General features: G+C 45.2%; 1 protein-coding gene across 1 annotated transcript in view; it reads left to right on the top strand.

Moving 5' to 3' along the window:
* Positions 1-17,558, top strand: part of LOC146801922 (matrix metalloproteinase-20-like) — a 165,739-nt gene that overhangs the window by 76,664 nt on the left and 71,517 nt on the right. The window contains exons 5-8 of the mRNA XM_085624069.1: positions 58-219; positions 11,657-11,807; positions 12,301-12,434; positions 14,329-14,485. Of these exons, the coding sequence (XP_085480195.1) occupies positions 58-219; positions 11,657-11,807; positions 12,301-12,434; positions 14,329-14,485 (604 nt within the window). The remainder of the gene's footprint in view (positions 1-57; positions 220-11,656; positions 11,808-12,300; positions 12,435-14,328; positions 14,486-17,558) is intronic.

The raw sequence follows: 17,558 nt of genomic DNA, 5'->3' as shown, positions 1-17,558 counted from the left end.
GTCTTCACCCTGAATGAGAAGTGGGATTTATCCATGAATCAATGGTTATTCTTTCAGGATTTAATCTATTTACTGTAGCTGCTCATGAATTTGGCCATGCACTTGGCCTTGCTCATTCAACGAATCCCTCTGCCTTGATGTACCCGACGTACAGATATCAACATCCTGCTGGTTTTCGGCTTCCAAAGGATGATGCCAAAGGAATCCAGGCGCTATATGGTATGCAAAAGATGCCTTCTTGATGGGTGTTGAAATTAGCTTTGATGTAGCAGGGAGAAGAGGTTGTTGAATGGTGACGTTGCTGCATGCGGAACATCGGGAGTTGCTTCTAACGTTTGCATGTTGCCAAAAATGCTTTGATTCTGCGAAGATCAATTAATATGCCTCCATGTTGAATGTAATACATTTTGTGTAAATAAAAAAACCATGCTCTTGCATAGTCTTTGAACCTCCCTTTAATGCACAATGGTCAATTGCTCAGCTAGGGTTGTAACACATAACACAAATACAAAGCGCAAAGCACACAAGCATAATGGGTAAACTGTACAGACCCCTCTGAGATGTTGGTTTAGTATTGTCCTATGTATGATGCTGGAGATGATGAAGTCAAAGCAGACATTCTTTCAGCTAAGCAGGCTTAAAAAATGTGATTGTGCAAAGATAGGGAGTCTACTGAATTGTTCTAGGATGGTAAGGTTGACCATCGCATAATGTTGTACTGATAACTCTCAATGGTTGCTCTAACCTGTGGACTACAACAAGGATCAACCTTACATCAAACAATGTTTACTGTTTATGTTTAGCCCTTACTAAACACCCTGATTGGTGTAGGGTAACCTTAAATAGCTGGTTTAGTGGCATAATTGTGCCCTTCTTCAGTCACATTGACCCTTTCTTATCGAGGAACTGTTAGTGCATCCACATCACTGAGCCCTCAGTACTTTGGCTTATTTATAATCTGACACCACTGACTTAACTTTCTTCAGGTAGAGAAGCTATTGGAAAGTTATTCTGTCTGCATTTGTACTAACATCAAACACCTTCACTTGCTGCTTCTGTAGTTTATATGGATTATTCCTGTAATCTTCATAGACTTATAAAAATTCTCTTGTTTTTTCCCTGTGGACTCCCAGTTCCATCCAGCATTTCCTCATTTGATGAACATGCTTAGAAAGCTTGTGTCTCCTTCCTTTTCAGATGTATCCAATTTTGCCTCTGTGGACTTTGCCATTTACACCTTAAATCAAGGTTTTAACTAATTCTATTTTCTGGCATTGCAAAATACACTAAATCATGTGCCCTTGTAGCGGATTTTATGGAAACCCTCAACTGTGGTCGGTTATCACCATCAAATAAAATGCGCTGTTACCCCCTACTGATAATATTACTTCAGGAGACACATCTTCTCTATGCCCAAGACCTAAGAGCTGATCATCTATCAAGCATCAACTATTTAGGGTTTCCTATTTTGATAAAATAAGTGGCAGGCCTTACTGTCAAACAGCAATTTTTAGCCAAAAGAGAAGATGGATCTGACTAAACTGACTAAACTCAGAGGGTTTTGTGTAATGCCAGGGGGCTACCTGCTTCTAACAAGATTAGGAAGGCAGCATTGGTTAGGTCCCTTAAGGCCTGGGAAAGATCAGCTCCAGAAACTTATGGGGAGGGTGACCCCTCCAGCCACCTCCAGTAGGTGGGTGAGATTCTCCTTTCCATTCCTTCTAGCACCAGGTTCATTCTTACTGGGAATGAGGGGAGTACGAGCTACCCTGTGCAGGGCTCTCTGTGGTCCCATGTTGGAAATGGAGCTAGCTCTAACAGAAAGGAAGTTGGCTCTAGCTAAGAAGAAGTGGGAGGGGGAAGAAAGAGACAGAAGAATTGGTGGCAGTAATGATGTTGAAGAGGTTGAGATGTCCTGGGGAGGTGGGGTTAACCCCAAGCTCCCCAGGGGAATAGTGCCCAGGTGCACAGAGTGGGGCAACATTGATAAATGGCTCACAGCATTTGAGAGGGCTCTTAAGATGTGGGAGGTGCGCCCTAAGCATTGGGGTTCACTCTCGTGGGAACTGATTCCAGTAGCTCGGAGGGATAGGCTCCTGACCCTAAAGGGGATGAGGCAAATACAACTCTCACATGAGGCAATGCTTAGTTGAGAAATTTGGTTTGACCCGTAGAGCAGAACAGGGTGAAATTCAGGGACACCCAGAAAGTGAACACTGAGTCCTGGGTATAGTATGTGGATCTCTCAGAGAAGGCACAAGGAGGCTGGTTTGATGGTAACCAAGTGGACACATATAAGGGGTTGTATAATCTTTTATGAAAGAACATATGTTGACTCATTGAGTGCAAGAGAAGTTACACCAGTACCTAATGGACCCTAAGCTGTCTAATCCTCGGGAATTAGCCAGGATAGCTGATGAGTGGGTGAGAGCCCGGGTTTCCAGTCAGCATCAGGGCGGTTATCAAAAGAAGGGAGAACAGGTCCCTCCCAGAGGAAATCCCAGGGGACAGAAGGTCAAAACAGAAGAAATCTTCCAAAGACCCACAAAAACCTGAACAAAGGGGGGGGGGGGCGACCCAACCCAAATTCAAAGGGAGGGGGTACCAGGGAAAGAATGGTAGGTTCTTTGACTCCTCAAAGATGGGCAGGTGCTTTGACTGTAGCCAGCTAGGGCACAAGCAGGGAGATACTGTCTGCACAAATAAGCCCCCACTGGTGGGTAGCCCACAGGGGTTGCTAGTTGGCGGTGGAGAGTGCCTCCTTGGTGTCCCTGGGAGAGGTGGATATTGCAACGCTGGTTGCCTTAGCTCCGAGCATGGATAAGTACAAACAGAAGCCTAAAATCAATGGTGCTCAGGAGGAGGCTCTGAGAGAGACAGGGGCCAGTGTGACTATGGTTATGGACATGCTGGTGTCTCTAGAGCAGATCCTACCTACCTGGTGAGTTTCACCAGGTTACCCATGCAGACAGCAGCACCTAGCTCCATCTCCTGGACAGGGTGCATTTGGAATGGGGAGGTGGGACAGGTCCCTGAAGGTAGCTGTGTCTCATGTGCCCCCAGTGCAGTGTTTATTGGGAAATGATCTTCAAGATTCTGAGTGGTCAGAGGTGGTGAGAAGGCTCCATATGAGAATATTGAAGCTTCCTGACTAAGTACCGTGCCTAACAAAAGTGAATGTGTCCTCATGTAACACAACTGGTGCTATGTAAAGCGCTCTGATACCTGATACCTTCGGGTCAAGTTTGCGCTATATAAAACTCCGTAAAAAAAAAAGAAGTATGTGCTGTGACCAGGTCCCAGACATTCCAGAAGGGAAGTGGGGAATGCTTGGGCTCTGGAACAAGGGGCCAAGCATCCCAGAACAATGCGAATGGGTTTGGTGAGCCAACCCAGGGAACTCCAGAGGTGCAGGAGAAATCTGACCCAGAGGGGGAGGATCTGGCCTCTGAGGAATGGACTCCATCCCTGTCAGACCTGTCAGATTTGGCAGAACTGACAGGAGCAGGTGGACCCTCCAGATAGGAGTTTTGTCAGGGACAGAGAGACTGTTCCACCCTTGACAGCTTGAGGCGGATTGCCTTGAAGCAAGAGGAGGAGGATGGCAGTTGATTTCACACAATCTACAATCTACTGTGAAGATGAACTGCTCTATACTGAGGCCAGGAAACTCAAGGAAGGGGCTACCTGGAGAGGGGTGGTTCCCCAGAAGTACAGAGAGTTCATCCTGACTTTAAGTCATGCTATCCCCTTCACAGGACATTTGAAGCAGACTAAGATTTGGTACCCACTGGTAAATGATTTCAACTGGACCTGAATGTCTGAGAAGGTAGCAGAGTTCTTTAGGTCCTGCATCACCTGTCAAACCAGTGGCAAGGCAGGGGGCAACACAAAGGCTTTCTTGATCATACTGCCAGTGGTTGGAACCCCTTTGAGAGGGTGGGGATGGACGTTGTTGGTCCCTTGGAGCCACCCACTGCATCAGGGAATAAGTATATCTTGGTGGTAGTGGACCATGCCAAAAGATACCCTGACGCACTACCCCTCAGGCCAGTCTCTGCTCCTGCAGTGGCAATGGCCCTACTGGGTGTGTCCACCAGAGAGGGGTTCCCAGATAGAGGCACAAATGTCCTGTCCAGCTATCTGAAAGTGATGTGGGACTAATGTGATGTGTTACCTACAAGTTCACTACCCCATACCACCCCCAGACTAAAGCATTAATTAAGCACTTGTATGACCAGAATGCTGCAATGCCTTCGAATGCTCCAGGTCTTGGTTTGTAGCTCCTAGGGCCCACCATGACAAGTGCAATGGTCCCTAGTCTATCCAGTCAGGTGAGGCTACCTCCCTGGTAGACCTTAACACCCCCAGGAACCCTCACCGGGTCCTGCATGTCAGCAGATTGAAACCGTACCAGGACAGGGCAGACATGACCATGTTGTTGGTCACATATGACGGTGGAGAGGAGGAGACTGAGCCAGTGCCCAACCTCCTCTTCAACAGTGTGCAAGATGGGTCAGTGGACGGAGTTGTACTCTCTCCCAAACTGACAGACCAGAAGCACAGAGACTACAAGCATGTGCTATTTGCTGGTCTGTTCTCATTGACCCCAGGTGTCACTGATTGGTGTGTGCACCACATTCACACTGGTGACAGCATATCTGCCAAAATCAACTGTACAGGTTGTTTGGCCATGTCAGACACAGCATCAAGGCTGAGGTAGCTAAGATGCTGGAGCTGGGGGTAATCGAACCCTCAGGCAGTCCATAGACCAGCCAAGTGGTGCTGGTGCCCAAACCTAATCCATGGGAGGAAAGAAGGAGGTATGGTTCTGTGTAGACAACAGAGGACTGAATGCAGCCACAAAGACTGATGCTCACCCTATACCTAGAGCTGATAAGCTCATTGATAGGTGAGGGGTCGCTAAGTATCTGAGTACATTTGATTTGACTTCAGGCTACTCGCAGATTGCCCTCACTGAGGAAGCAAATGTGAGGTCAGCATTCTCCACACCATAGGGACATTACCAGTTCAACGTAATCCCCTTTGGCTTAAAGAATGTCCCTTCCACCTTCCAAAGGCTGGTGAACAGGGTTCTGGCTGGGTTAGAGAAGTTCAGTGTAGCTTACCTGGAGGATATAGCTGTATACAGTTCTACCTGGAAGGGTCACTTAAACCACTTGAGGGAAGTGCTTTAGGCCATGCAGCAAACAGGCCTGACTATTATGGCCAGAAAGTGCCAAATAGGGCAGAGTTCTGTGGTGTACCTGAGCCAACTTGTACTGCCTCTCCAGGCCAAATTCAGACCATTTTGGACTGAGCAGCTCCCATTACCCAGACACAGGACAAGGCCTTCCTTGGACTGACTGGGTACTATAGAAGGTTTGTTCAGAACTATAGGACCATTGTAGCTCCCTTGACAGAACTCACTTCGAAGAAGAGGCCAAAGAAAGTTGTGTGGACACCAGAGTGTCAGAAGGCTTTTGACACTGAAAGATGCTCCAGTGTTGCCGACCCCTGACTACACCAAGGAATTTGTTATTCAGATAGATGATTTAGATTAAGGGCTTGGGGCAGTGTTGGCACAGGTAAATGAAGAGGGCCTCCATTAGCAGGTGACTTCTCCCCAGAGAACAAAGATGAAGTGCCATTGAGAGGGAAGCCTTTGCCGTGGTGTGGTCCCTAAAAAAGCTGAGAACATTCCTGTTTGATACTCACTTTTGTGTTCAGATTGACCACAGACCTTTCTGGTGGCTCATGCAGATGAGGGGGGGGAATCCCAAGCTCTTGAGGGGGTCTGTATCTCTACAGGGAATGGACTTCACAGTGGAACACAGACCTGGGGTTGCCCATGCCAATGCAGATGGACCTTCCATTTTCTTCCACGTATTTGATGGGGACTACCTGGGTGCAGGTTAGTGACCCATCACCTTTTCTTTGGGGGTGGGGGACATGTTGGAAAGTCTGTTTTGGCCTGTTCACCCCAATTGTAGTGCTGAATGGAACTGGTGGTACCCGAAGCTGACTGTGTCTTGGGCTCTGCTAGTCAGTTCTATGTTAAAGACAAGCACATACATTGAGCTAAACTTATAATTGGCATGACCTACCCTATAAGTCCCTAGTAGATAATAGGGCCAGGGGATATTAAAAACTACCTATAAGTCCCTAGTATATAATAGGGCATAGCAGTTTATAGACCAGCAGCATTTGCTGCACTTGCATGTGTGCACTGCTGAGAGCCCGAGCTCATTTTAAAAGCAGCCCTGTGTTGGACCACAGCTTTTAAAGTAAAATGCAGTGCAAACATGACTTTGGTGGCATGGGCACTGTGAAGTAATACCCAAAATTGTTTAATATTAGGAACCCTCCCAGATCTCCCCTAGCTGTTCCAGGGGTGGGGGTCCTGTAATTATGATCTGGGGCGTTATAAAAGAGGTTTTATAAACCCTGGTGAGGAAGGAATTGCACATTTCATTTTCCCCATTGGTGATACTTGGCCTCATAGGTGTCTCCTTGGTGTCTGTTGATCATCTTCTGACTCACTTATACCACTGGACTTAAAAGATGTCTTATAGTATGCGTTCAACTGACACACTAGATCTCAATTGACTCCTACTAGTTGGCCATTCAAATCTCAATTGTACTTTTTGGTCCTCACTCTTATCAGGGTTGGGCAATGGTTCCGGTAGTGAATCAATAGCTCCCTTACTTTCAGTTATCTGGTCTCCCTCTTCAGGGAATATTCCCACACCACTTTGCAAGATTTCAGGAACTTGAACAGGTGAGGAAATCTGCTGTACTTTACCCCGTCAGGTCTTTCAGGACGTGTGTACACAGGAGGTCTCGGACTTGGCCCAAATGTCACCATTTCATCAAACGCACACCTCACTCTGGGTGTGAGAAGCATGCACTCCATTTGGTATCCCAGAGCATTTCACAGCAGTAATGGTGATTAAAATCACCTGGAAGGATCCTTTCCACCTTGACTCTAAGCATTATTTTTTAATGTGCTTTTTAATCAGGACCCAGTCACCAGGGTTAAGGTTGTGACACTGCTCTTAGCTTGGAGTGGCAGTGACAGCTCCAACCTGATGAGAAACTCCTCTCCTCTTCAAATCCTCTTCTGTGATTGGCCCAACAAAGCACTACTTACGGGTCATGCTTGGTGGTTCTCACTCAAGGGTAGCACAACACAAATCCATACACCCATTTCACTACAGGGCAATTTTAACAAAGGATGCAAAAGTTGAACCCAGTAACTGAATTCTCACTAACTACTTACTACCTCATTCATGATAGTGGAGGTCTATCTCCCAGAACGAAACAACCTGAGCTAGAACACAAAATGTTCCATAGATGCTTTTATATGTCCATTGTAGTAATAAAGGCAGTACTTCATGCACACACCTTTTATTCCTATATTATGAAAGCAGATTTGTGGAGGCATTGATGGGTCAAAAATATTTGGGCATATGGGTTGTGTTTGATGGTGGTGTGTTGTTTTGTTGTGCTGCATTCATTTTTCATGGCTGTGTTGCACTGTCGTTGTTGTATTGCACTATTCAGCTGTAATGTTTTTGTTTCGTTGTTATTTTACTTTATGTTATGTTACTGTGATGTTTTCTGTTCTGCTCTGTTCTGCTCTGTAATTATTATAGAAAAAGTTTAAGACAGAAACAGCACATTTCTTTACATTTCTAGTAATCTACAACTATTTATCTCAATAATAGAAAAGCACAGTTTCTTTAGCTTTTCAGCTGTTTAAGAGACAAGTCAGCCCAAAGATGCAGCACAGACCGTGTGTAACGTTAGCATTACCAGGGCTTCCTTTATTTGTTCCTGTTAGTTTTCTTTGTCAGATATCAAAGCCTCTCCCCATTCCCACAGATGAGCATCAGAAAGGATCTACTACTCTTCAAAAACAAAGATAGGTCATGATGTCAGAGGGTTCAGGAAGGCTCTTGAAATACAAATGGCTTCATTAATATTGCCCTCTTTATTCCAATGACAGTGTGACAAGAGTTGCTCATTCTATTGGACTTATGAGTCCCGCTATAATATGGCTCAAAATAGGTGTATAGCTGCCAAGGTTTCAGATTGTTTATGTGTGATATTTTCATAATTTCAATGTAATTATGAGTGACATTCAACAACTATGAGTGGCACTTTCTGGCAAGCAAAATCTGGTAGTGAAGGCGAGGGAAACATATAAATATCAAGAAGTAGACCAACTAAAAACTCTAAACTCTTAAAACAGCTGTAATGCACCAGAAATGGAAGGGCACCAAAAGACTCTATTGAACTTTGTTGCACCGACCAGCACCACTGTGATCATGTGCTAGCGCTATTACAGCAAATTTTTATCAGAAGCTCACTCCACCCGGTCCTGGTACTCACATGGGGGCATATTATAAAGAAACGGCGTTAAAATTATCACCGCTTTAGCGGCAGAAAACTGCCACTAAAGCGGCAATAATGGGCTTGATAATATGCCCTTGAGAATTCCCATAGAAGCCTATGTTCTTGTGTCAACATGGGCTTCTATTGGAATTCTCTGCGGCATATTATCAAGCCCGATAGTTTTAACGCTGTGCTTGATAAAATGCCCCTTATTTTGCCTGAATTAGGCAAGTTGCAATTCCGAGCCACTCCTCATCCACAGCTGCCAAGTTTTCAGATTGCTTATGTGTGACAGATCCATGTTTTCCGTCTGCTTATGTGTGGCATTTCAATGTCTCTGTGTGACACTTTATCAAAAGAAAAAAAAAGAAATTCTAATGCTGTAGTGAGATATATTTTATATATGAACCTTTTCATATAAGTTAAGAAAGCTGAAGCATTCCTGAAATGTTCATGGAAGGTCACTAACCTACACATACCCCCCCCCCCCTAGGAAGAAACGCAAGAAGGAGATTTGGAAAAAAATATAGGTGAAATGAATTTCCCTGTTAACAATGTAGCTGTGGGAATGTTAGGCAGTTGAAAGCTAAAATGTAGTCGATTTCTGCCTAAAACAATGAGCCTCCTGTTTGAATTGGGAATTGTCGCAGGCATGCTTTGTCCCCTTTTCTCACAGAGCTGTCCTAGAACCTTTAACCATTATTGCTTTTTTAATCCAGCAGCAACTACATTCTGGGGCTTTAAGTCTCTCTCTTACACACACTGGAGGCATGGGCTGTTGGCTAAATAGGCAGAAATACTAAAGTGGGCACTTGCTACCTACCTGGTTTAAATTCCCTTAATGTAAATGCCAAGCAGAATTTGGAATTTCGCAAACTGCTGCTGTAAGAAATTCTAAATCTGGGAGCGTGTGAGGGCTCACACATGTTTTCTATCTAAGCTTTGCTGTCAAGGCACATTCGCTGACCTGTTCATTCTTATCGGTTTCTCATCTATGCCTGCTTAGAGTCGCTTTCTGGCTTGCTTAATGTAGCTCTGGCTCCCCGTAAGCCTCTCTTATGCCCCTCTCCCTCCCTGACAGGCCTCTCATGTGTCCTGCTGCCTCCCTGGAGGCCCCTCACCTATACCTCCGGTCTCTGTCTTCTCTTTCATCTCTGCCTCTTCCAGCATCCTTGCTTAGACCCACTCCTCAGCCTCTCACCTGCCCACACGTCTCTCTACATGGTCTCGCAATTGCCTCCTTGGTCCTGACAGAAGAATGATGCCACCTTGAAGTAGGCCGAGTCCTAGAATTTGAGTGTCAAGGACGGAGTTGTTGGGAGACCTGTGGCCAGATCTGTGCCCTGCACAGATCCCCATGCACAAAGCGGGATGGTGCATGACGCTGTACACGAGTCATCACTGTCTCGATGTATGAGCGGTCCCTACATGATGACTGACCTGCTGGTACCGCGTATAGCAGAGCACTGTCCACTTATCAAAGTGAGTCTGTACCTCTCACTGCTAGAAGTCGGTCTCCAGGGGCTAGAAGTACACCACACGCACAGCACTGGGCACCAAGCACTCAGTCTTTGCTGCCTGGTGGTATGTATGCAAGAGCTAGAGAAGAGTAAAGTACGTGATACCCAATGAGGACTCAGGCACTCACTTGGGAGCTGGGCCGCATACATCGAGGTCATAACACTCCCCTTGAGTGATTGCAAGTTACATGCAGGAGGCAGATGCGGGCGGCATGCTGCTTAAATAATGACCTTCACCATTGCAGAGACAGAGAACTAGAAACACACACTGCTAGCATTTGATCAGCTGATTTGTGTGTGCACTCTGGGGCCTCATGGTAATGCAGGGAAAATCGCAGAATGCGTCACTCTAATCCCTGATGCATGAAATTTGGCAGAGCTGCTCGTGAAGTGGAGTCTCGGAGGTGAAATATTGCAGAGAAAATGGAAATAATCAGGTTAATAGGAAATGAACTTACTGATTCCCCCGGTAAGTGCTCATTTCTCAGGGAACATCAGACTTCCATGTACTACTGAACACTGCCACCCAGGGCCGACTGTAGGTAGCGCTGGTGGCACCTGGTGCGGCAATCTGTTTTGGCACCCGTCCCCCCATGACCTCCTCCTCTGATTCACTCACTACCACCCGGCAAAAGGGCCCCTCATCTCTCCATAGCCCTTCTCTCACATACATTTGATTTGATTTAAAGCGCTGGTAAAGGCTGGCTTTACTAATCCACTCACGTATCCACATAAAATATAGATCTGTTCTTTAAAGCAGGAATATAAACCCTCACCGCTACTTTATGGGGAAAACTGCAGCTAGACAGAACTCCAATCTCTCTCTCTAGCAGAGAAATTAAACACAAGAGCTATCTTGACATTTTTTTTTGCTGCCTGAAATCTGTACACACAAGGAACTCTACAGCAGGTGCTTTTAAATCTTAAATTATTTCTAAACACAGTGCCCCCCCTGAGGTCAGTGCCCCCCCTTCAGGTCAGGCCTCATCGGTCGCAAGCTAATGTGAACATAAGAGCAGATGCCTCAACCATATTTCAATTTAGACACTAGATAGATAGATAGATGGATAGATAGATAGATAGATAGATAGATAGATAGATAGATAGATAGATAGATAGATAGATAGATAGATAGATAGATAGATAGATAGATAGATAGATAGATAGATAGATAGATAGATAGATAGATAGATAGATAGATAGATAGATAGATAGATAGATAGATAGATAGATAGATAGATAGATAGATAGATAGATAGATAGATAGCCAGACCAATATTTGGCTACAATATTTGTTCCCTGGCATTTTCAGCAGTTCCTGGGTCCTTTCAGATGTTCAAATATAGTGGTCTACATTTGAAAAATCACTCTAGCAGTACTTTCCTAGCTTGGCATTATGAAGAACAGTTCTGATATGTATGGGGGTATAGTTCCTATGGATGGATGTTGATTTCTGTTATACATTACAAGAAGAACACTTGCACACCTACAAATTAATAGGAATTTTAAAATAGATCATAACGTTAAATATGTCTATTTTTACGGCAACAAAGTAAGGGCTTTGATTCTACTCCTATTTCTTGGATAACTGTTTTGAGTCAAGGGATTATAATGTCTGGGCTATGCGTTGAACATATATGTTTTTGGATTGATCATAAACCATTTTCATAGCATCTGCTGCCCTTTATTTTGTATTCTATGCTAGTTGAATAATATAAATCAATGGTGTATTTTAGGGTCACGCCAATCTCCGAAGGGCAAGTCCACTGGTCTACAGCGCCTTCCTCAGGTTCCACAGGGCACCCCAGACACAGACCAGTGTGACACCATCCTATCATTTGATGCAGTGACAGTCATGGGGAAAGAACTTCTGTTCTTTAAAGACAGGTACTTTTTCAGCAATATGATATACAGTGCAACATCAAAGTGTGCTACTAGATCTGCCACATAGAGAATGTAAGCTGTTGCGGCACAGTGGAGCAACATGTATTACCTTAAAAAAGATTCCAGAAAGGACAGGGATCATGGGCTGTGTCAGTACACTAGAATAAACAAAAAGCAAGGTATGGTGGCACTCAATTGCTTTTTGCCCTGTTTGGCATCTTCCATTAGATGGTGCAATGAATAAAATGCAACCCTAACTTGATGGGGAATTTGAGTTATATTTAAACTTAATGTGAACCTGAGTGATCTTAAGTTAAAACGGAAGACAAATCAACATATCCTATACTTGTCGCACAAACATAGCAGTATGTCAAAGTACAGTAGTGCACAACACGGTTACACAAATTGTGGCCCAACCCCTCAATAACTAAGCGGGGGCAATTGTAATAGGGCTACTTTATGCAAACTCACACTCTGCTTTTTTGTCAATTAATAGGTCCTTCTGGAGAAGACAGACTCAACTAAAAGATGTCAGACCAAGTTCCATTACAAGTTCATTTCCAAAGCTGATGTCAAATGTTGATGCAGCCTATGAGGACTCAGATAAAGGAATTGCTTATTTCTTTAAAGGTATCAAATAGATTCTTCTGGTGCCAATTGTAAATCTCTTATATAAAACATGCCAAAATCCTCTGTGTAAATTCTAACAAAACTTGGATATTCTCAGAACGACATGGCAGATCAAAAATATGTTTTTCTATTTAACAATTGATTTTTGAAAGCTATGTGGATCATAATTATTACATATTTACATATGTAAATTTCCACCATAGACTGTGCTAGCACTGTGTGTTGGGGTAAGCGAAATAGCTTTATAAAACTGATAACTTTCTTCTTGACGGGAGGAAATCAATAACAACAACAATGTCCTAAGCTTTGATTGCTTCAACTTGCAGTTATCGACCAAAGCTAAGTTATTAGCTTCATCTTTGGCATTAATAGCATATCTCAGGAAGGTCAGCAGGAACGCTTGATACCATTTTTTTAAGCAAGTGAAACCACTGCTATATGAATGCTATTTCAGAAATGCCCTCTAAGCATGCGTACTTTTGTCCTTCTGTGTACAATCCTAGTTCCGTGGTATGCAAGACTCCACAATGGGCCCCTGAAAAGCATCCCCCAAACTACAACAGACCACCTCAAGGTCCTGAGGAAATTAAACCATATGACCCATCTCCAGATGAAACTTCATTTGCTCCCCTTGCAAACCAACATCATCTTCAAGAACAGCTATATCATCTGCAGACCTTCTCCGGCAGGGGCTGGAACAACACCCCAGTAACCAACAGAACTGCCCAACACTCCTTTGATTCAGAAAAGAACAAGAGACTCACCTCCTTAAAGAACATTGCATTTCGACACACTAAAATGCCTTGCTCTTTGTTGACTATAGCCCCACTCCTCCAATATGTGTACAAACTTAAAGTGTACTTCTGACATCTGGCCTTGTGCAGTACCCCATTGCATGTGGCTAGGTTTGAACTATACAAATAGACACACACTTACATCATCAGTTGTTAACTACGTTCAATCAAAGTCTTTGATGTAACATAAACTGCAAAGCAGCATCTCACCACCAGGCAATGCTTCCATTTTACTTTAGAGCTTTAACAAGACATTACAAATCAATTGCATTATATATCTTATATAAACTCAGGTAGTGTGAAGAAAACACCTACATACATACAAATATCCATTTCATATATACATAGTTTGTAGTAAAGTGTTTTTTAAATCCTACTTAATCTTGTCCCTTTGTCCCTTACAGTCTGAAGAGTATTTATTTTCACCATCTGTTAGGGGCATGGATACGTTTTCAGTTTTTTCCCTGAACACATTGCAGTAAATTCTTTTCTGCACACATCCAGACTTAGGGTTTCTCCATGACTGACATATCAAGCACCAATCATTTTTATACTGTTAGTGATGCTTTACTGGAATCCCTGAGTGAGCCAGGTAATCAGTGCCCCCACATTTTGAGGTCAGTGTTGAAGGTGAATCCAAGAGATTTTACTTTGCTGGTCAGTTATGGGTGAAGCTGTCCAGGTTCAGTTCGGAGACCCATACTTGAAATTGAGGTTGTTTGGTACTGTTGCAAAAGAGGAGTTATTTAGTATTGGATTGTGTGACTCGACATCCATTTGCAAATTAACTCAAACAATTCTTTGAACCACTAGTTGTCATGGACAGCAAAGATTTTCAGGCACAGTTGTTTGTAATTAGCATATTGAGGAACCTTGATGCTCAGCAGCTAAGTCTGTCTACTCACTCCAACTTTAAGTGCACAATCCCTGTGCATGGGAATTAAACCCCTTTGCAGACTCATAGCAAGACTCAATATGGCCGAGGTACATGCCAGAGCAAGCCTCCTAAGCCTGGTACCTGTACAATTGCTTTTCACTGTTATTAATTTACTTTACTGTCAATGGTTTCAATGAGGGTTATTGTTTTTCTTCTGTTCTAGGTCCTCATTACTGGAAAACAAGAGGATTTAACATGCAAGGCTCACCACGGCCTATATCTGACTTTGGATTTCCAAGCCATGTAGAAAAAATAGATGCAGCTGTTCACTTAAAGGATTCCAAAAAGACTTTGTTCTTTACTGGTGAAGATTATTACAGGTCAGTTCCTTCAAAATCTTAATATGCAACATTCACTTGTTGTTTCTATTGAGGACAAACTAATATTTTTTTTGATGAACACACAAAAGGTGTTGGGAGGCTGCATGCAATAAGTCTAACCACTGGTCCATCGCGGGTAGCTGTGGGATAGTCATCCTATTGTGAAAGTGTCCTGGGTTTTGCTAGCCAGGTCCAGTTTTAGTGCTCTATTCTTTAACGGTATAGGCTGATTGGTATACTTCTAATTAGTAAGGACATCCTACCTGTTATTCTCTAGTATATGTAGGGCATGTAGGTTTAAAGAGCCCAGTAGCCAGTGCTTAATTTGAGCTGGTGGCTGCTGGTGAGGGTCACAAGCACTCATTTTTGGGGACGGGCAATTATGTTTCCTTATTAGATATTTACCGAAAGCAAAAGAGGGAAAACACACATAGTGGCCAGATGGAGGATGGGAAAGTTGGAAAAACCATCACAAAAGGAGGAGCAGACACCTGCAAGTGTGAGATAATGGGGAAAGGAGTGTCTGGTAGTGGATTAAAGATGCATTTGATGGATTGAAGTCTGTTCAGGTTTCCGTGAGGAAGGCAACGTCTGGAGATGTGGTGTCGAGGAGGTTCCAGAGTTCGATGGCGTGTCTGTGGACGGAGCGGGTGTTGAGCAGGATGCACTTGAGGTGGTTGCTGCTGGTGTTCGGCTTGGCGGGTGCTGGTGCTGGGCAGATCCGGATGCAGGTGAACTTGCAGGCGTGGCAGCTGAAGGGTCCGTGGGTGCGTCTCGGGGTGGCTTGGTAGCATCCCGGGATTCGGCCGGTGTTGAGTGCGTTGAGGGTGGCGGCGTCGTACATCTGGCGGGTGGGCTGGGGTCCTCGGGGGTCAGGGGTTCGGGCGCTGGGTGCGGGCCAGGCACGGACGGGCGCAGACGGGCTTACCTTTGGCGCACCTTCGGCGCACAATCGGCGCGCCCGCTGCGTGTGCACGCTGCGCGTTGGCCACTCTGCCATATGAGGAGAGTGGGGGGGCGGAGCGAGGGAGGGGCAGCTGGGAGGGGGAGCGGGGTGGCGAATGGGGAGGGCGAGCGAGGGGAGGGGGCGGGGCCGCAGGGGGGCAGCGGCAGGGAGGTGGCGGGAAACGCGTCCGGGGCTGGGCGAGAGGGGGGGGAGCACAGGGGGCTAGGGCAAAACGGCGGGGAAAAGATACGAAAAGGCCGCGAAGCAAGCTGGTGGCAGGGGGCACAGGAGATCCGCAGACCTAGCGGATCCGGCGGTCGGGGCACAGCGGAGGGCACAGGGCACAGCTCAGGGCAGAGGTGGCACCAGGGGACGGGCTCACTCACGGGGAGTGTGCTCGGGGGGTGACCTGTCCGGAGGGACAGAGGTCACTGCACCTCACTGGCAGCAACGGACTCTAAGTAGTCTCGTGGGAGGGAGGGGCAGCTGGGAGGGGGAGCGGGGTGGCGAATGGGGAGGGCGAGCGAGGGGAGGGGGCGGGGCCGCAGGGGGGCAGCGGCGGGGAGGTGGCGGGAAACGCTGCCGGGGCTGGGCGAGAAGGGGGGGAGCACAGGGGGCTAGGGCAAAACGGCGGGAAAAAGATACGAAAAGGCGGCGAAGCAAGCTGGTGGCAGGGGGCACAGGAGATCCGCAGACCTAGCGGATCCGGTGGTCGGGGCACAGCGGAGGGCACAGGGCACGGCTCAGGGCAGAGGTGGCACCAGGGGAAGGGCTCACTCACGGGGAGTGTGCTCGGGGGGTGACCTGTCTAGATGTTCCTAAGTGTACCTAGCATGTGATTAGGTGCGAAAGAGCCAAGAATCCCGCTAGGATTTATTCAAACCCCATAACCTGAATAATGAGAGTGTGGGACCTCGTCCTGGTCTCGAGTTGGACACCCCTCAAGGGATGGTTAGAACACTATCAGCTGGAGCGACTGCATGCAGGAGCCTCAGCGTCTCTGGTCAGTGTGTCGGCCTGGAAGTCTCGGTTCCCTCTAACTAGTGATATCAAGAGGTGCTATATTTATACAGAAAGAGTATAGAGTCCCTTCGTCCCTTGTGCTTATGTTAACCATTGTTTAGTATGAGGGTGACATATGGGATGAACCTTGTGCGTAGATAGGAGGAAGGTGGAGTATAGCCCCTGGATAGTTTCCCTATAAATTATTCCAATTCCAATTGCAATTGTAAACTTTATTTGATATGTAAAAACAATATCACAAAAGTACACATATATTAAAAAAAAAAAAAAAAATAGAATAAAAAAATGCCATGAGGGCACGTAAAAACATTAAAAACGTATTCGGAAGAGTACAAGTAGGCATAATTACAACAGCCATCATGCAGTCATTTGAGTAAGAAATACACAACAAGCGTTGAATCTTATATCATCTAAGGTTGCATTGAAGCCCTCACTCTCACGATCATTTTTAAGTAAGAGGAAACAACAGCAATGGCTAAGGGATTGTCCAATGTTTTTAATTTATAATAGGCTGCTCTACAAGATTGTAGTCCCCATGATTTAAGTAAGGGTTTCAAATAGGTTGCCCTCGGCAGTTGATAAAACCTACAAAACAAAATGCAATGGATGTTAGATTGTGTTGACAGACCATCGCAAGGGCATTTCTCCAGGTTGCTGGACCAACAATTTTGATTAGGGAATGTTAATAGTCTGAAGAAAGTATCAGTACGAAAACGAGTTACGAGCATACGGATAAAAGGAGATGGTATTGAAAGTAAATACTGCTGGGTCCCTTGTGTTATGGTAGAATGTTGGTAGTCAACTACCGTGCTCTTATGTTTTTCAGATAACCAGCGTCGGCTAGTCAGATGGCTTAAGACTAGTCGTTTTAGTGTAACTCTAGGTATTTTATTCAGAGTTGAAGGATCAGAAAAAAAATTCAGGATGCCCGAGGTCAGATGACAGGTTTCTTACATATTTCAACCACTTGATGTTATCAGCCTCATTCAGGCTAAGGCAATCTGTGATGATTTCCCTGTTTAGATTAGTCTCTCGGTTGGTCCAGACTTTATGCCATAGGATGATGGGAGAAGAATTTATGATGTCCGTGATATATGTAAGACC

This window comes from Triturus cristatus, chromosome 8 (assembly GCF_964204655.1).
Source record: "Triturus cristatus chromosome 8, aTriCri1.1, whole genome shotgun sequence".
In the NCBI taxonomy this organism is placed as follows: domain Eukaryota; kingdom Metazoa; phylum Chordata; class Amphibia; order Caudata; family Salamandridae; genus Triturus; species Triturus cristatus.
The sequence above is the reverse complement of the archived record's forward strand: the minus strand, read 5'-3'. Positions and strand labels throughout refer to the sequence as shown.